Genomic DNA, 16,390 nt, shown 5'->3' with positions numbered 1-16,390 from the left:
GCTACCGGGATTTCCTTCCGGGGGAGCACCAGAGCCACAAAGTACTCTTGTCAGTTGTCTTGTCGTGTCGTGCCGTCTCGTAGGGTTGGGTTGTCGTGTCGTGGCGTTGGACCCCTCCCTTCGCCGTAGCTTGGCAAAGCCCCATAGCTCCCTCCGCGGCGAAGAAAACAAGCGAAGATGAGGCGCATCCCAGTCCCCTAGGCCTTGTTTAGTCAGTTTAGCCAGTTTGTTGGTGGGAGCCACGAGAAAGGGGCTACGAGGTCAGGTCTACGTTGCGTGAGAAAAAAAACTCATCCTGGCCGACTACATCATTTCCTTCTCAGTATTCTATCTACTTCGTAATCAATGTTATACCAGAACCGAATCGAATAATTCTTTCTCTTTGTCCGTCTTATTTACTTCCATCTCTGTCCTTTACTAATTTTCCAAAGCCGATCGCTGGCCTCATTAACCTTCGTTTATCTTATCAAGCCTCGGTGGTTCACACATTCCCACCGGTTCCGCGATCAGCAGTGTGCGCCCTCTTTTTCCCGTGCTGCACCCCAGCCTTTCACTCTAGCTCAGCTGCGCTGGCAAAGTCAAAACCAGCCTTCATTTTCAGCTCTCGAATTTCCACCCATTTGCAATTGACAGTCTTTTATCGTTTCTTTTTGTTTACTTCGTATTTCTCTCCTTTTTATTTGGTGATCTATTCCCCTCTTTTCCCTGCTTGTTCTTATTTTTATATACCATCATATTTTGTATTTGTTTACTGCTTTTAATAATTCTTCGACGGTTTCTGTTAGAGTCTTTTTTGAAAGACAGCTTACTGGCAGCTGCCGCTTTCCCCGATCACTTTCTTGTTGCGTCATCCCAACCAACGAATCCGAGATCAAACTTCCAGCCCAGCCTCCTTCCTGCAGCTGCGCGAGGAACTAAAATCACGACCACTGCCAGGGGTTACTGGTGCCTGCTGACAGGAATTCACTTTATTCGTTCTCGTTTTACTTTTATACCCCGACTTGATCTGATCAGATCTAATCTTTAACTGCCGCGACAAAGACCAACGTTCATTAATCAACCTCGACTTTTACCATCATTCACAATCAGTCAATCAACAGATAACCAAATCACTCTCTTTTCGGCAATCCGCGCGCATCCTCGGCCAATAGCGCATGGTTGATAGACAATACTGCTACCTGCAATCACTAACTCAGCCACAGCCGACAGATCGAGTATTGTACAGCCGGAGCAGCCGGGTTACACTCTTGTCTCTTTCTACCCGGAGTAACTGTATACTTGTATACCTTTACTATACCGTTCACCAACAGGCATCCTCAACCTTCAAACAAGATGTTCCACTCACAGGGTCAAATGGCCAACCCGCTCGGGTTGATGTCCCTGAAGCGGGGTAGGGATGATGAAGCCACGGAAAGCTGCCAAATTGGCTTCACTGAGCACCGTAATGTAAGCAATTTCCCAATCCGGTCAATCTACCTCGGTAGCTTTGTATTCAACACAAAGTATATTTTGTCGAAGCATATCGCCACCAGAACCGTTGGAACGGCCGGTTTTTTGGTTGTCGGATTTAACTTACATTCACTGACTGTAATTGTGCCTCCTACAGAAGCGCTTTCAGACCCTTCCACTACGCACTGCCTCGCGACCAAACTTCGACCCAGATACCACCTTCTCATCTCCCGAATCTTTAGCCGTCAAGCCACACAACTTCGAGTCCGAAAATGGCAGTGCGTTTCTCGGAAGCTGCTACGCTCAGCAGGCAGCCTACGCTCAGCAGCAACAGGAACAGGCCCAGCCTAGCTTCTCGCCCTGGTCATCCACCTCGAGCAGCGCCGTGGGTCAAGAATACTCGCATGGCGGCAACGCGGATATGGACATGATGATGGATAGTGACTGTGGCGGAGACAACCAGAACGGACGGATGCCGACACCCATACTACCCAGCTTCGCAGCGCAGGTCAAAGGTAGCAACTGGGGTGCCGCTGGTGGCAACGGTTTTCAGAGCCAAGCTTACGACCGAGCAGATGGATTCTCTTCATCCCCAGTCATGTCGCCTACCGCAGTCCGTGACCGTACAGTTCCTAGGTCTCTCGAACACTCGTCCGCCACCATGGCCGACTGGAACCTGGTGCAAAACCGTCCCTTACCATCGCCGATCAGCGAAAGCGGTGGTGAGGAGATGAGCAGCCCCAACATGGTGCTGGACTGCCAAGGAAGCTTTCCCTACATGGCGCAGCGTTCTTCCTCAGCAACGGAGTTGCCAATGTACCTCCGGAGCGATAGCCCTACCGCGCCTTCATCACCTCCTCAGGAGCACCCCAACCTGCATCAATATCAGCAGGTACACCAGCAACGCGAGGGCAGTCCGTCGCCGTCTAAGAAGGGCCACACCCGCTCTCGTCACACCGTCAACAACTGGACGCTGCATGGGGGCATGAAGAAGTCGTTCAGTATAGGATACCGGGCGGACTGCGAGAAATGCCGTCTCAAGGTCCCAGGTCATTTCAACCACATCATCGTCTCTTAGAAGGGACAAGATTATCATTATGGAGATCCGGAGCTCATTGCTCAACTGCCGGAAAAATATTTGATTGAGCATCAGGCTCTGAAGCAGAAGAGACTAAGGAGACAAAAAGAACAACATAAAATGCGAGCGCTCGCTGATTTGAGTGGGAACGAGGTCCGTCAGGTGACAGATTGGATTACCAACAATTGGAAGCGTCGTGAAGGACGCGAGGAGGCGTGGTCAAAAGCGACATGCGAGGATGTCCACAAGAGGCCATGTCAACGGCCCTGGCCAAATTCGAACTATATCTTCTCGAGCGATAGATACCAAACGAACAGGCTTCGGCAGGCACCGGACCAGTCCCCGCCTGCTCCATATGCCGTCAGAGGTATCTTGGACCTCAACACTGATGCCGATAACCTTGCATCCATGTTCTCGCGCATAGATCTGGGCAAGTGATCCGTCGTGCAACACCCAATCATTACTTTCTTTGTCAAAAATGTTTTCCTATGTACATGGGGGTTTTGGGTCCTTTTTTTGGAGTCGGGGTTATACCAGTCATTCTTTTATATCATTTTCCTACCCGGTACCCCATGAGAGAGTCCGTGGTTAGAGGACTCAACAAGGCGTTTGGTGTTTTCATGGAGGCTAGAACCCATCACTACTCTTTTCATTTACTGAGCGTCAGACTGGTACTGGAAGCGGCTATGTTTGCCGTTCTCCACCTCATACAGACACAAGATCTGGTTTATAGTTACATTATTATATACTATTCACCTAGGAATAGTGAAAGCGAAACATAAACAAATTACCAACTTTCTGTTTCATTATGTCGAAGAGGTGCCTTGTCTACATTCATCCAACATCTACAGTGCAATCCTAAGGCAGGTTATTCGGTTACTGATGTCATGGCCATGATGTAGGCGCATACCATGGTGGAGATGTTGAATTTCTATTGAAACGAACTGAATCCCCGACGCCATCGTAATGCACATGTGATACCCATTTCTACAACTAAGAGTACATGCCTTCTCTGGGCTTTCGCCTCCCCTTTGTTCTACCATGCCCGTCGACAGATTTTACAGAGCCTCCTGTTGACCCCAAAAGCAATGCGCCTGAGGGATCTCCAAGTACAGCTTTAGCCTTCCAGCTTATTGATACCATGACGCCTACCAAAACCAACCCTTCTTTGACGGTGCCGCGCTCGCATCCGTCACGGGCGCGGCATCCCCAGCAGGACTGCTGCTGCTATTGGGCTTGCTCATACGGATACTGCTCGCAGCCCTTTCGGGTTGCGATGCAGCAGCAGCAGTTCCTATCTTGTCCAGCATGCCGCCGCTGGCCTGGTTCTCCTTTTCCTTTTCAAAAGCAGCCTTGGCCTTGTCCTCGACCGTCTTGACGATACCGCCCGCGGCCTCGCTCCTAGGCTTCCCTGCCACGACGTCGTCTTGCGTCTTCAGGCCGCCGAATAAGAAGCCCTTAACAGCCTGCCAGCCCGTTTGGTTCATGTCCATCGCGGGTGTTTCGGGTTGTGCTGCCGCCGCTGCTACTGCTGCTGGCGGCTTCGTCGCTGTCGTTGTGGAGGTGTTGCTGAAGAATGATGTGTCGATGCCCTTGGCCTTGGCCTCCTCGACCAGGGCGACCTGTTCGGCCGTCGCGTCGCCACGCATGTAGGCCAGACGGGCGGCCTGGAGAGATGACTCCTCCATCTCCTTCTGTGCGGCTATGAACTCGCTCTTGCGCTTGCGGTTGTATACCATCATGTCAAAGGCGGCATAGGCCGTCACGACAGTCGCGATTGCTGGGGTTAAATATCCAGTGTCAGTGAGAAAGTCCTTCCGGTCATCTTTCCTCTCCATATACAGATATGGAGTTGATGTGTGCCATACCGGTAAAACCAATCAGACCCAACACAGTAAAGCGGTGCACTCGGTCCAAGATCGGCCGGCTCCTGTCGACAAACTTGTCCAGGAATGTCAGCTCGGCGTTGCGAGCTGCAAGGTGCTGGGCGCGCAGGCGGGCGACGCGCTGCTCGGCCGTTTCGTTTATGTGAGCGCCGGGCGAGGGCATGCCGCCTCCGCCGGGAGGCTGCTGTGACTGGGACGGCGGTCTCCTGGGGTCTCTGAATTTGGATGACACGGGTCGGGCGGCTGCGTTGGCTGAGGATGGAGGTTGAAATCGGGAGGACTCGCCGGCCTTAGATGCGGCATGTGGTGTGGTAGGCGTGAAGCGGGTTGCGTCCGAGACGCTCCGGGGCGTCCTGGCCCCTGACGATGAGGCCATTTTTTATGGTAGACTTTTTTGTGAAGTATAAGAGGATCGAAGGATTGTACGAGAAGTAAAGCCCAAAGAAGGGAAAGGATAAAAGAGATAGGAAAAATTAAAAAAGGGGTTTTCAATCAAGGATTGTTACTGTAGATTACAACAGGCAAGCAGGGGAAGAGGAGTTGCAATCTGGACTAAGACAATCGCTGTCGTCGTCGATTTTGACTGTGGCAGCTTGGCTCGAAGAAAAAAGCTCGATGGCTGGCGTCAGGAGATTTCTGCGGAGCTTCTTGGGAGCTAGCTGCGATTGGTGCACGGGCCACAACCAGATCGGCTTCAGGCAGTCGGTTGGACTTGGGAGTGGATTGGATAGTTGCGTTTACGGATATTGGATGCCAAAGTGCCTCTCATTATTTATGCAACTAATTAGAGGATATGCAGAACCAGAACGGACTACTCAACTTGATTGAGGACAAGTGAAGGAGTTTAACATGACCCTGGGTTTGAAGCATTTCTCACAGCCATACCAGTAGACGAAAATCCACGTTGCAAGGAATTGTTATTCTTTCAAGTAACTGACAGGCGTGGATCTGACATAGTAGGTCTAAAATATTACTTTAGCACTTCAGAATTATGGTTGATTATACACGAACAATTGTCGAAAAGATATGTCTCCGCACCCGAGAACCTTTAACCGATCAGCAAATTGATTACCATGTTTGCACTTTGATCCATACCAAGGTAAGTCGTGCAAATCCAACAGCTGCTCCCAACTGGCTGCCGGCATGGTATGGAAGTGGCAGCCGCACGTGATTGACCATCCCACATACACACAAGAGACTTTACAAGAAAAGCCTGACAATTAAGGCACCACAAAACTTTGCCCTGGCCAACCCCACCAAGCCCGCCAATCAGCTCGTCTCCACTTCCTGTAGGGTTTTGTAGCCCTCTGCAACTTTTTGCCGGGTCGCTAGACATCCATCAATTCGATCTCGGAGGAGCACGTCGCCGTCGTTGAGAATCAGCACCACTACTAACCCACAGCTTGCCGTCGCGGATTCTTCACAATGGTACGCCCTTCTCGATGAATAGGAATGAATTTCGGAAAGATCACAAAGATGCTGACTATCCACAACTTTCCAACGAAATAGGCGATCAAGCACAACAACCAGATCCCCCACAACCGTTAGTAGCCCGTCTTCCACTCCAGCAAACGACGACGAAATTCGAATGGAAAGACACAATACCAAGGACACGAACTAAGACTGACGACGACGATATACAGACTTCCGCAAGGATTGGCAGCGCCGCGTCCGGTGCCACTTCGACCAGGTACGATACGACGAATCTCAGAATTGGAGAAAAATATGATTTTTCAAGGCCCAAGCAACCAGAGCTATGGAAAGGAAAAATTTGCTCATGGGCCTGGCCTCGAACAACCGCTGACGTCTAATTTTCTTGGTGGAATAGCCCGGCAAGAAGGCATCGCGAAGAATCGCACGCCGCGCAAAGGCCGCTAAGGTCGCTCCCCGCCCCGTCGACCTGTTGAGGCCCGTTGTGCAATGCCCGACCATTAAGTACAACCGCCGTGCCCGCCTCGGCCGCGGCTTCACCCTTGACGAGCTCAAGGTACGCCATTCCCCGGTGGTTTTCTGAAAGCCTTTGTGGCCAGTAGGAGGATAGTATTCTAGGCGAGACAAAAAATCTAACCCTACGTGTCTCACAGGCTGCTGGTCTCCACAAGCTCCAGGCCCGCACCATCGGTATCTCAGTCGATGGCCGCCGCCGCAACCTTTCCGAGGAGTCGCTCGCCCGCAACGTCGAGCGCCTCAAGGCCTACAAGGCCAAGCTCGTTGTCATGCCCAAGAAGGGCAAGAAGCCCGAGGTTGCCGACAAGACCGCCCACAAGATCTCCGCCGTCGTCCCCATCGTCCCCCCTGTTGGTGTCACCGAGATCAGCAAGTCGGACATCCCCAAGTCGGACAAGAGCGCCTACCGCCAACTGCGCGAGGCCAGGGCCAACGCCCGCCACGAGGGCAAGCGGGAGAAGCGTGTGAGGGAGAAGGCCGACGAGGAGAAGGCCAAGAAATAGACAAGATACCATCATCTATGAAAAAGAAACGTCTTTCTATCCTTGTCGCCGCTTTTTGTCTTTTTTCGGAGCTTTTTTCATCTTTCTGTCATGTTTCTTGGGCGTGTGGGGTGCAACGAACGAGACGTGGTTATGGTTCTCTGCTCGTCACAGGCACATCACACTAAAGGTAGTCTCGGTTGGTTCTGCTTTCTCGCGGTCTGCTCCAGGGAAAATAAAATTAGGAGAACATGGTGTGGTGGTTTCTTAGGGCCGTTTATTTCACGGAGCAACACAGGGCATGGTTTCAGAAACTTCACTGCATCGCGGGTCTGCTAGATGTATTCTGATAATGAATACGGAATGAATGGGAAGGCAAAGCACTTTCTACTTGATGCTTTGTGGTTACGAATGGCATATTGGTGATGTGAGGATTGATTCGACAAGTGAGGCACCAAATGTGTGAATGTTTTGTCTATTGCATGCTGCTATGCGTCTACTTCTGGCTGCTCCCTCTCACCAAGCACCATCTCACCACCGGTCTGCATCAGCTGCTGAAGTCTAGTCTTGTGCTCCTCGGACAGAACCTTGAGCGCGGCCTGGCTCTTGAGTAGTTCCACAAGCAGAACCAGGACATTCTCGCGGTCGATCTTGGCCATCTGCGCGGCCTGTCTCGGGTCTGCTTGTTTCGGCTCCAAGCCCAGCCCTTCAATGCCGTCGACAGTCGCCACCTGCTTCTGCTTCTCTTCCTCAGTCTTCCTGGCAGCCTCCGCGGCGGCCTGGCCCTGACCCAGACTCACCGCACGCTCCAGTGCGGCTAGGGCCTCGTCGCTGCTCGTCAGGGCGCGGGCGACGAGCGGCGCGCCGTCCGAGCCGTGGCGGGTCGTCAGCGCCAGCACGAACCAGGCCTCGCTGCGGAGCGCCGGGAAGCGGGTCTGCGTCAGCAGGAAGGCGAGCAGGTCGTGGATGCCGTCGTGGCGGGCGAGGAAGTTTGCGAGCGGCCCGGAAGATGTCGTAGGCTCCTGCCAGGCCGGGGAGGTCAGGATTGTGGTTTCTGGACCGCCGCTGCTGCCGTGCAGGACCCTGCAGAGGGCGAGGGCGGCCCGGGACGCCTCGGTCTTGGTGGGCTCTGTCGGGGCCGTGGTGAAGACGTCGATGAGCGCGTGGAGTTGGGTCCTCGGCTGGTTGGGGGTGTTGTCGGGGGATGCGGCCGTGGGTAGGGGTTCGCAGAAGAGGCGGGCGTTGGAGGGTGTCCCTGTCAAGAGCAGCCGGCAGAGCGATATAGTGGCGAGCTGGGTCTGCGGTTGGGTATCCTTGTGCGCCCAGATGAAAGGCAGCAGACCGGTGGTGGATGTTTCCTCGCTATCACCTATTGGCTTGTCGACTGTGCTAAGGAGTTGCTCGCCGAGAACCGGGCGGTTCCCCAACGGGATGGCGAGGTTTTTGAGCAGGCCTATGGCGGAATGCAGCACCGCGCCCGGAGCAGCGTCATCGGGCCCTGGCTGGAAGGGGTACTCTTTGGCGAGGAGGGATATGAGCGGCTTGTGAATGCCCAGGGTCCCGACGAGCCATGACGTTTTGGCGTCGTCGCATGCGAGGTTTCCAAAAGTGAGACATGCCGCTTCTTGGAGTGGGGAGTGATGCTTGGAGAGCCAGTCGGTAGTGACGCCGTGATCGGCCAGCCACTCGGCCGGGTTGCCGTCTGAGGATATGGAGAAGGACTCGGTCCAGCTTGGTTGGGACGAGAGGTCAGCGACGATACCGACTAGCGCCTTGCGCATGTTGATAAGCTGGTTGGCGTCGTCTAGATCATCTTCATCAGCGTCTGTGAATGAGAAGCGGGTACATGCTGTCTCCAGGCTTTTGTAGATGGCAAGGGAGTCTGAGGGTGATGCGGATGCCGTAGCGATCCGGTCTGCGGTCAGATAGGCTGTGGCTGCGGAAATCAGGCTGATAAAATCCTCCATATCGAGTGGTGAATTTGGTGCTGGCCATGGCTGCGGTGACGATGCGCATTGCAGGAGGGTTATAGGGATGGATGTGTCCGAGGAGGCCTTCTCATGCTCTGTTGATGCGAGGAGACCAATCGTCTTTGCTGCAATTCCCACGAGGTGTGGTGCCTTTGCCACCCGTTGACTCTGGAGCCATGCTGCAAGTTCCTTGCAGAGGCCTGCCTCTGCAGCTTTTGCATGGGCAGGCTCTGTAGGGTGTGGTCATGTCATTAGCCGAGTCCTGGGTTTTTACAAAAGTATCAAGGGGGAAAGTCGTCATACCATATTCTATACAAATATTATGCAATGAAGGAATCACAAACGGGACAAGTTCGTCCTCGGCGAGCAGCTTGATTATCGGTAGGAAATACGCCCCATCGACAACCCGTGCTCTGTTTTCGTCTAGGCAGGATATAGAGGCAGGTTAAATACAGGTGCAAACATCATGGATACACTAAAAGTGTCCAAACGGACCACTGCAGGCCCAACAACAAACGCCTACCTGTGTCCGCGCACGAGTTGCCCGCAAGACGAAGTGCCTGGATCTTGAGTGATTGATGTGTTTCTGGTTCGGCAAGCAGATCCAGGCAGAAATCCAGTATTCCAGAATCACCGATGGGAATTCTCCATGAAGCTGGGTGTTTCCCGTTGCGTGTCAGCTATTTTGCCTGAAAAGCATGGAGGCTAGCGTGGCATTCGACCCACGCAACAAAGAAAAAAAACTGACCGTCACGGCTGCCTGTTGCTAGCTTTTGGGTGATGGCTAGTAAATCATCCAGCGATTCCGGTTGCCGGAGCTCCTTTGCGCGGGCGAGAACCGTCTCGAGGCCCTGGGTGCGCTGTGTCTTGGCTTCTTGGGGAAGGTCGTCGTCACTGTCACCGCCAAGTTTGGTGCTGTTCATGTATTCGAGCAGACTGGTGATGTCCTCGGCTGCCATGATTGGAGCTTGCTTGCACTTGTGAGCAAACTAATCTAGATTCAAATCACAATTCGCTACGAAATTTAGGGGAGACGGGACGGAGCGTCCGGATGGGAGGTCTTTCTGGAAGCTTTTGCTTTCCTGGCTTCCGGAGGGGTAGCGTAGAATCAACCAGAGCCAAAACAATTGCCCACCATCGCGGGGCCCAATTCCGGCGAGACAGACACGACAGCGCACAAGTCAAACAACTACGTCGTACCAACAGAAGCCTGTAAGCAATGCAGGAGTTTATACTGTAATTCCTGAATCTAACTTCCAACTACCGACACAGAAGAGCCGCATTGTTTCTGGTCCTCATCTTGGCCAATTCACAAGAGGTACCTGCGCTTCCAAGCAGGACAGGCGGTGCTGACCATTCAAGCAGCATAGTTTTGAACAATCAATTTGCCATACATTCTTACGCTAGGTCAGCCCCTACCCATCCACCATGACCCAACACCTCAAAGCTCGTCTTCTTCATGGCACCACTCGAGGCGGCGCACACAATGAAAAGAGGTGGGTTATCAAAAATTGCGCCAGGGTTGGCCCCGAAGGACAAACCAGAACGGTCGACGCCACGGTGTGCAATGCAGGTCTCCCGTTCTCCGGCTCCGTCTTCTTGATCACGGAACTCGGCCAACAAGGTAAGTATGAAGAGAGAAACAGATTAAAGACGGCTCAAGATTTTGGAACGGGAACCAGAGGCCTTTAAATAGGCCACCAGGGCCGCTTTTAGGCAGGGCTCCGCCAGCTGCAAACTTTTTCTGGATCTGACCAATCACAAATTAGGGTGGCTGGCCGAGACACGGTGCCTGGTTAATAAGGTTTCGCAGAGATCGTTAGCGTGCATTTGAACAGTGGATACATTCAGGCGCACAGGACATTACCACAGTGGAGAACAGCTCGTCGTCTGCAACTAGGCCTAGCGGGGGCACCTCTAGTTCTAGACATCACCAGCCCGAGCATTCAGGAAGGAAGGTTTGTTCAGACACAGACATGATTGATATTAAACTAGACTAGAAGCTTGATGCTGTATGCTACATTTCTCTGTCTGCGATTAGTTACCAAAAGATAGCCTGTATGCCCGCCCTTAGATGCCCTGCAGCATCTTGGGTAGAATGGTGTCGGTAGCGTTCCAAAGCATGGCAGCATTGTTATTCATCCAGTAAGCTCCCGTGTACCAAGTCGACCGGAGGCCCTGCAGCTTGTTTGCCTGGTTGATGATGCCGGCACGGAGCTGCTCGGGAGTCCAGCGTCGGTACAGAATACCATGATCCGAGAATGCTTCAAACTTCAACTGGTTCGCATCTCCCTTGGGCACGGTTCCAGCCTCCATGAGCCTCTGCAGCGAACCGCGCACGATGGTCTGCGCATCTTGGAAAGTGGTCTCGTTTTGCGCGATGACCAGGGATCGGAAGACAGGACCAAACGTCGAGTTGGCCCTGTAGAAAAAGTTTGCCAGGTACGGCGTGGTAGGGTAGGCCAGGAAGTTGCCCCCGGCGGCGTTGGGGTCGGTGTTGGTGATGGTCTCGGCTGGCAGGGATGGATGGGACACGATGCCCGTGTAGCAGCGGTTGCCCCAGGTCGAGTGCAGGAGGGCAGTCTCGTTGTCGTCCAAGTCGAAGACGGTCTTGTCCATGGTCTCGGGCCCGATGGTGACCAGGAGCCTCTTGGCGTTGACGTCGGACGTGCTTCCGTCCTTGTGCTTCACGACGAGTCGGACTCCGGCGTCGGACCGAGTGCTGGAAACGACCTCGGACTCGTACATGACGCGGTCGCCCAGCAGCTCCTGGACCTTGAAGTAGATCTCCCGGTTGTCGCCCGAGGCAGCCACAAAGCCCCCGTCGGCAGGGTAGTAGGCCTTCCAGACGTCGATGACCAGGGCCGTGTTGACGTCCAGGCCCATGACGGTCCATATCCTCGGCGTGAAGGCTTCGAGCTTGTACTTGCGCGCGAAATCCTTCCAGGGCAGGAGGAGGTCGGCGGGTATGGCGTCGCCCGTGGGGAACTCGGTGCCTATGGGCAGCAGCAGCGGCTCGAACCGCTTCCACTGCTCGCGCCACCTGCTAAACGCGTCGTCGGCTGCGGCGAGCGCGGGGGCGGTGTAGTTGATAAGCTTTCCATCTGTGAAATCGGCCGAGATGGGCACGGCAGTGTCGAATGTTGGTGCTTTTGTCGAAATGTTGAAGCGAGCAAAGTAATTGACAGAGGCGGTTATGTTGTCAAAAACGTCAATGCCGTAGCCAAATGGCTTTTTGGTGACCGGATCGTACCAAGTGTTGGCGTGGCCACCCTGCAAAATAGTGACGATCAATATGAGCAATTATCCTAGTTACCACGCCAAAGGTCATCGATGTTTGCCGTCTGATCGCAGGCACGTACAAGAACACTCTCCTTCTCGACGACTAGGACTTTCTTGCCAAAGTCTTGACTCAACCGAACAGCAGCGTACGCCCCTGAGGTGCCCCCACCAACTACAACGACGTCCGCATCGATGGCAGAACTGGCGGCCTGGGCAGCTGCAGCTGCTGTCGCCAATGCGGCAACCGTAATCTTGTTGAAGAACATGTTGCTTGCCCGAGGACGCAAAGTTGCCAGGAACGAGGGGCCATTGTTCAAAAAAAAGCTCACCGTCGCCCTCTCCGGTCAAATATCTTGGCGAAAAAAAATAAGCTTTTATTACCGTTAATTACGATGCGAGTTGAGTTCAGGGCCAACCTTAAACGGGGAACTAAAGCCGACATGGGGGATATGGGAGGATGATGAGGTGGGCCAGACTGGGACTGGCTATCCCGGTAATAGTTAACCGTCGACACAAATCCACCATGCTAAGTTCTCGCTAAATTGATAGGTCTGTTGTACTTTTTATGTAGGTCGCAGGCCTCCAATTCTGCTTTCACATCAGTAGCAAAAGCCCGTATTGCGTGCGACTTTTACATCCTGCAAATGACTCTGGACTGACCCCACGTTTGCAAGACATGCCGTTTGGGTGTGGGCCGCTGCGATGGTCTGATGTACTCAAGGTTCAAAACAGCTTTAATATCGGAAGATACTGGTTAGCAAACCAGCAGACTGGCGGCCAATGGCGAAATGTGAATATCGACGAGTAGGCACCTGTATAGAAAGCTGGAGAGAGGAGTGTTACGACCAAACAAGTTGGGCCAGCACCAAGGAGGCCAGGTGGGGTTACACCCCTCCTGACGACATTCGCCAAAAAGAATCACCGACCGGCGGGAAAGGATTATATAAGGGGAAAAGACACGTAACATCACGTAATTGCCAAAAAAGGGATATAATTAATATATCGCATATTAATTATAGCAGAACAAATAATATGTCGGCTATGGAACATATTAAACATATTACGTCGAGGGATATAAATTATATAAAATACGTTTATTACCATATAAATAAATTCGATTTTAGGATTGCTTAGTAACAATTAAATTTTAATTAATTTTAAAATTTATTTGAAAATAATTATAATTTTACCCCCAATTATTAAAAACCCCAATTACCCAATTAAACGTTTAATTGTTTTAACCCACTATATTTTATTTTAAAAACAGGTTACCCCGATATTTTAATTATAATATTTTAATTGCTTTTATTTAATATTTTGCCTTAAAATATACCGAATAATATCCGACAATATATTTTCCCAAACGTCCAAAAATAATACCCCCAATACCCCGGCCACGAATAGTAAAACGGCCCAAAAAGCCCCTGTTCGGCCCAAAAATAATAGCGATAGCGAGGACGAAGAAAACCAATTCCGCAGGCAAATTATTAGGACCAACCAGGAATTCCACGAACAGACGTTCCGCGCAATCCAATTTTAAAAGGAATTCCAGGTTTTCCGAACCAATATTAACGTTATTTTAACCTTTTTTAATGGGCGCGAAAAATTTAAATTTAATTTCCCAACCACGTTCGATAATATATTTGGACAATTTAAAAGGTATTTTATATAAATACGCATTTACCAAATATTCCATTTGGAAATTTTCCGCAACAAAATAAAAAAGGTAATATACGCGGCCATTTTTTCCGAAAACGAATTTTGTTTTGGTTCGAATTTTTATTGCAAAAATGGTTTAATATATCCCCCGAAAAACGACGTTAAAAAATTACCGACATTTTTTCAATTTTCGCAGGATATTGTCACAGACCTGAAGGACAGCCACTGGGCTGTCGCTTAATCATGACCCCTGTCACGTGAAGGCGCGAGGGCCGAGCGCCTCGCGCGCGTATATCTACGCGAAATCTCTGCAGTCTCCGATATGTAGCTCCTCGAGCTACGTCTTCGTCAACAACCACCTGCTACCCTGTACCTGGAAGACTAGATAGCCAATATACTCTGTCCTGTTACCTGATCGCCCGCACCTACCTGTCCGCCCTGCCTGCCCGTGACATTACGTAGCTCCTTCATTAGGTGCCCGCGATGCCTGCGTCACTGCAACCCCCGATCTTAACCGATTCGACCGAGGAACTGATCGAACACCTACAAGGACACCCTGAACAATGGGTGTCTTACATCTCCGATTCCTACCAAAAGCTGCAACTATTGCACGATAGCAACGTCCGCCTGAACTCCTGCCTAGAAATGCAGGAAGCCGAGACCCAACGCGCCCGCGCCGAGACCCAAGGCGCCCGCGCCGAAACGGACCGTGTCCGCGACAAGGCGCAGGCCGACATTCTGGCCATGGCCATGGAAAAGGCCTCCGCCATAACCTCCCGGGATGCCGCTTTCGCCGAATTAGAGAAAACACGGTCCGAACTGAAGGAAGTTCGGACCGTAACGCTACCCACGGTACACATAACCACCCCCGCCCCAACTACCAACACGCCTGTTGAACCCCTTATGGTTACTCCTATGGGAACGACTCCGCCGCCTGCTTCCGAACATCCCGCCTCCGCCCGCCTTTCTAAACGACTTCCAGACCCCGATAAATTTACGGGCGCCCGCTCCGACCTCCGCCGCTTCGCCACCCAAATCCGGGGGAAGATGACCTCAAACAAAGACCGCTTCCCCAACCCCGAATCACGCCTGATTTATGTAGCCGGTCGACTGTCCGGTAAAGCGTACAACCTGATCCTGCCCAAAATGGTCGGAGGCACACCCCAATTCGGAGATTATACGGATCTCCTCCAATACCTAGAGGAGGCATTCGGGGACCCCGACCACGTCCAAAACGCACAAAACAAACTATATGCCCTGAAGCAGCGGAACGTAAATTTCGCCGAGTATCTGTCGGAGTTCCAACGCCTATCTTTGGAAGGAGAAATGCCGGAGGATGCCCTCCCCCCTCTTTTATTCCAGGGAATATCGGAAGAGCTCCAGGACATGCTCCTCCACAACCCCGCCCCATCTCGCCAATACCACGAATTCACCCGACACCTGCAAAGCTTGGATAACCGCTACCGCCAGCACCAGCAGTATAAAAATAGACAGACACATACCCCTCGGGCCGCAGCGCCCCCCGCGCGCGCGGCTCCCCGAACCCAACCCGACATACCGCGGGCCGCCCCCAAGCCAAACGCGGAGCTCCCGCTTAACGACCCTATGGACCTGAGCAGCCAACGCCGCCACAACCGCAAGGAAAACATGCTATGTTACCGTTGTGGATCCCAAGAACATTTCGTTGCCAAATGCCCAGAACCGGATACCCGCCGCACGCGGCTGCACCAGGCCGGGATCGAACAATCCAGGTCTAGGTCCAGGTCCCCGCGCCAGATGCAAACCAAACTCCCTGAAAACCCCCGCCGCGGTTCGGACGCCAGCCGCTCCAGCAGCCGAAGTTCGAAAAACGGAGCCCGCCTGGGATAAGTCGCCCCCAGGCCGCCAAGGCCGCGCATAGACCGCCGGCGATCCGCATCTCTGCCGCCGCCGTTCACGGGTTCCCCGTTGAAGAGGAATATAACCAACGATCCGACCTGATGATCCTGCCTGCCGAACTGACAGTGGGGGGCCAAAACCTCCCAACCTATGCCCTCACCGATTGCGGTGCGGAAGGAAAATGCTTCCTCGACCAAGGATGGGCCGAAGAACGCCAATTACAAATGTATCCGCTGCGAAACCCATTCGACATCGAAGTATTCGACGGAAGGACCGCCGAAAGTGGGAAGTGCACCCATTATGTCCGAGGACAATTGAGAATCAAGGACCACATCCAGAAAAACGCGCTGTTTTTCGTTACACAGCTAGCCCATTACCCCATTGTGTTAGGAATGCCTTGGCTAAAGCAGCACGACCCAACGATTGGATTCGCGTCACACGTTATTACGTTTGACAGCGACTATTGCCGCCGACACTGCAATATGCCCGACAAACCGGAGAAGGTTAAAGCTTTACACGCCGTACCAAAAAAAAGCCGCCCCCAGTACCAGGCTGACCGACCGCCGTCCCTCCGCGAAATGGATATCGCCCCTATCTCCCTGCAAGCCGCGAGCATGTACGCCCGCCGCCGATCCTGCCGACTGTACGCCGTAACCTTGAAACAGATTGATGAGGTCCTAGCCGCCGACCCCCAAAATAGGAACGGGCCGACCCTGCCCGAAACAATCCGGGAATTCGCGGACGTATTTTCCCCGCAAG

General features: G+C 52.6%; 6 protein-coding genes across 6 annotated transcripts; 3 read left to right on the top strand and 3 right to left on the bottom strand.

Annotated features, from left to right (window-relative positions):
• The first annotated feature begins 249 nt into the window (after window positions 1-249).
• On the top strand, window positions 250-3,321 carry MGG_09767 (uncharacterized protein). The gene is made up of 2 exons (XM_003717534.1): window positions 250-1,446; window positions 1,607-3,321. Exons 1-2 carry the CDS (start codon window positions 1,333-1,335, stop codon window positions 2,525-2,527), a joined length of 1,035 nt encoding a protein of 344 aa, XP_003717582.1. The 5' UTR covers window positions 250-1,332; the 3' UTR covers window positions 2,528-3,321.
• A 4-nt stretch (window positions 3,322-3,325) lies between these two features.
• MGG_13646 (uncharacterized protein) lies at window positions 3,326-5,116 on the bottom strand. Its single transcript, XM_003717533.1, has 2 exons — window positions 4,396-5,116; window positions 3,326-4,307 (listed from the first exon to the last, which is right to left on the bottom strand). Exons 1-2 carry the CDS (start codon window positions 4,787-4,789, stop codon window positions 3,676-3,678), a joined length of 1,026 nt encoding a protein of 341 aa, XP_003717581.1. The 5' UTR covers window positions 4,790-5,116; the 3' UTR covers window positions 3,326-3,675.
• A 596-nt stretch (window positions 5,117-5,712) lies between these two features.
• On the top strand, window positions 5,713-7,271 carry MGG_13645 (50S ribosomal protein L13e). The gene is made up of 5 exons (XM_003717532.1): window positions 5,713-5,841; window positions 5,923-5,956; window positions 6,057-6,103; window positions 6,242-6,400; window positions 6,498-7,271. The coding sequence occupies exons 1-5, from the start codon at window positions 5,839-5,841 to the stop codon at window positions 6,861-6,863; spliced, it is 609 nt and encodes a 202-aa protein (XP_003717580.1). The 5' UTR covers window positions 5,713-5,838; the 3' UTR covers window positions 6,864-7,271.
• On the bottom strand, window positions 7,225-10,009 carry MGG_14823 (uncharacterized protein). Its single transcript, XM_003717531.1, has 4 exons — window positions 9,561-10,009; window positions 9,336-9,467; window positions 9,116-9,235; window positions 7,225-9,042 (listed from the first exon to the last, which is right to left on the bottom strand). Exons 1-4 carry the CDS (start codon window positions 9,769-9,771, stop codon window positions 7,331-7,333), a joined length of 2,175 nt encoding a protein of 724 aa, XP_003717579.1. The 5' UTR covers window positions 9,772-10,009; the 3' UTR covers window positions 7,225-7,330.
• A 231-nt stretch (window positions 10,010-10,240) lies between these two features.
• Window positions 10,241-11,210, top strand: MGG_17270 (uncharacterized protein; the record flags this gene model as incomplete). The annotated part of the gene is made up of 2 exons (XM_003717530.1): window positions 10,241-10,436; window positions 10,664-11,210. The coding sequence occupies 2 exons, from the start codon at window positions 10,241-10,243 to the stop codon at window positions 10,810-10,812; spliced, it is 345 nt and encodes a 114-aa protein (XP_003717578.1). The 3' UTR covers window positions 10,813-11,210.
• On the bottom strand, window positions 10,770-12,739 carry MGG_14513 (uncharacterized protein). Its single transcript, XM_003717529.1, has 2 exons — window positions 12,175-12,739; window positions 10,770-12,085 (listed from the first exon to the last, which is right to left on the bottom strand). The coding sequence occupies exons 1-2, from the start codon at window positions 12,358-12,360 to the stop codon at window positions 10,883-10,885; spliced, it is 1,389 nt and encodes a 462-aa protein (XP_003717577.1). The 5' UTR covers window positions 12,361-12,739; the 3' UTR covers window positions 10,770-10,882.
• Window positions 12,740-16,390: the final 3,651 nt, after the last annotated feature.

Source organism: Pyricularia oryzae, chromosome 4, assembly GCF_000002495.2.
Source record: "Pyricularia oryzae 70-15 chromosome 4, whole genome shotgun sequence".
NCBI classification, from domain to species: domain Eukaryota; kingdom Fungi; phylum Ascomycota; class Sordariomycetes; order Magnaporthales; family Pyriculariaceae; genus Pyricularia; species Pyricularia oryzae.
This window is presented reverse-complemented; position numbering and strand designations above follow the sequence as displayed.

Excerpts from the sequence above, each read along its gene's own strand:
- MGG_13646 (XM_003717533.1), bottom strand. The coding sequence starts at position 4,789 with ATGGCCTCATCGTCAGGGGCCAGGACGCCCCGGAGCGTCTCGGACGCA. Across the intron at positions 4,308-4,395 it reads GGGTCTGATTGGTTTTACCG|CAATCGCGACTGTCGTGACG; the intron begins GTATGGCACACA and ends ATTTAACCCCAG.
- MGG_13645 (XM_003717532.1), top strand. Across the intron at positions 5,957-6,056 it reads CAACCAGATCCCCCACAACC|ACTTCCGCAAGGATTGGCAG; the intron begins GTTAGTAGCCCG and ends GACGATATACAG. Across the intron at positions 6,104-6,241 it reads TCCGGTGCCACTTCGACCAG|CCCGGCAAGAAGGCATCGCG; the intron begins GTACGATACGAC and ends TTGGTGGAATAG.
- MGG_14823 (XM_003717531.1), bottom strand. The coding sequence starts at position 9,771 with ATGGCAGCCGAGGACATCACCAGTCTGCTCGAATACATGAACAGCACC. Across the intron at positions 9,236-9,335 it reads CAACTCGTGCGCGGACACAG|ACGAAAACAGAGCACGGGTT; the intron begins GTAGGCGTTTGT and ends TATCCTGCCTAG. Across the intron at positions 9,043-9,115 it reads TAATATTTGTATAGAATATG|AGCCTGCCCATGCAAAAGCT; the intron begins GTATGACGACTT and ends CACACCCTACAG.
- MGG_09767 (XM_003717534.1), top strand. The coding sequence starts at position 1,333 with ATGTTCCACTCACAGGGTCAAATGGCCAACCCGCTCGGGTTGATGTCC. Across the intron at positions 1,447-1,606 it reads GCTTCACTGAGCACCGTAAT|AAGCGCTTTCAGACCCTTCC; the intron begins GTAAGCAATTTC and ends TGCCTCCTACAG.
- MGG_14513 (XM_003717529.1), bottom strand. The coding sequence starts at position 12,360 with ATGTTCTTCAACAAGATTACGGTTGCCGCATTGGCGACAGCAGCTGCA. Across the intron at positions 12,086-12,174 it reads TCGAGAAGGAGAGTGTTCTT|GGTGGCCACGCCAACACTTG; the intron begins GTACGTGCCTGC and ends ACTATTTTGCAG.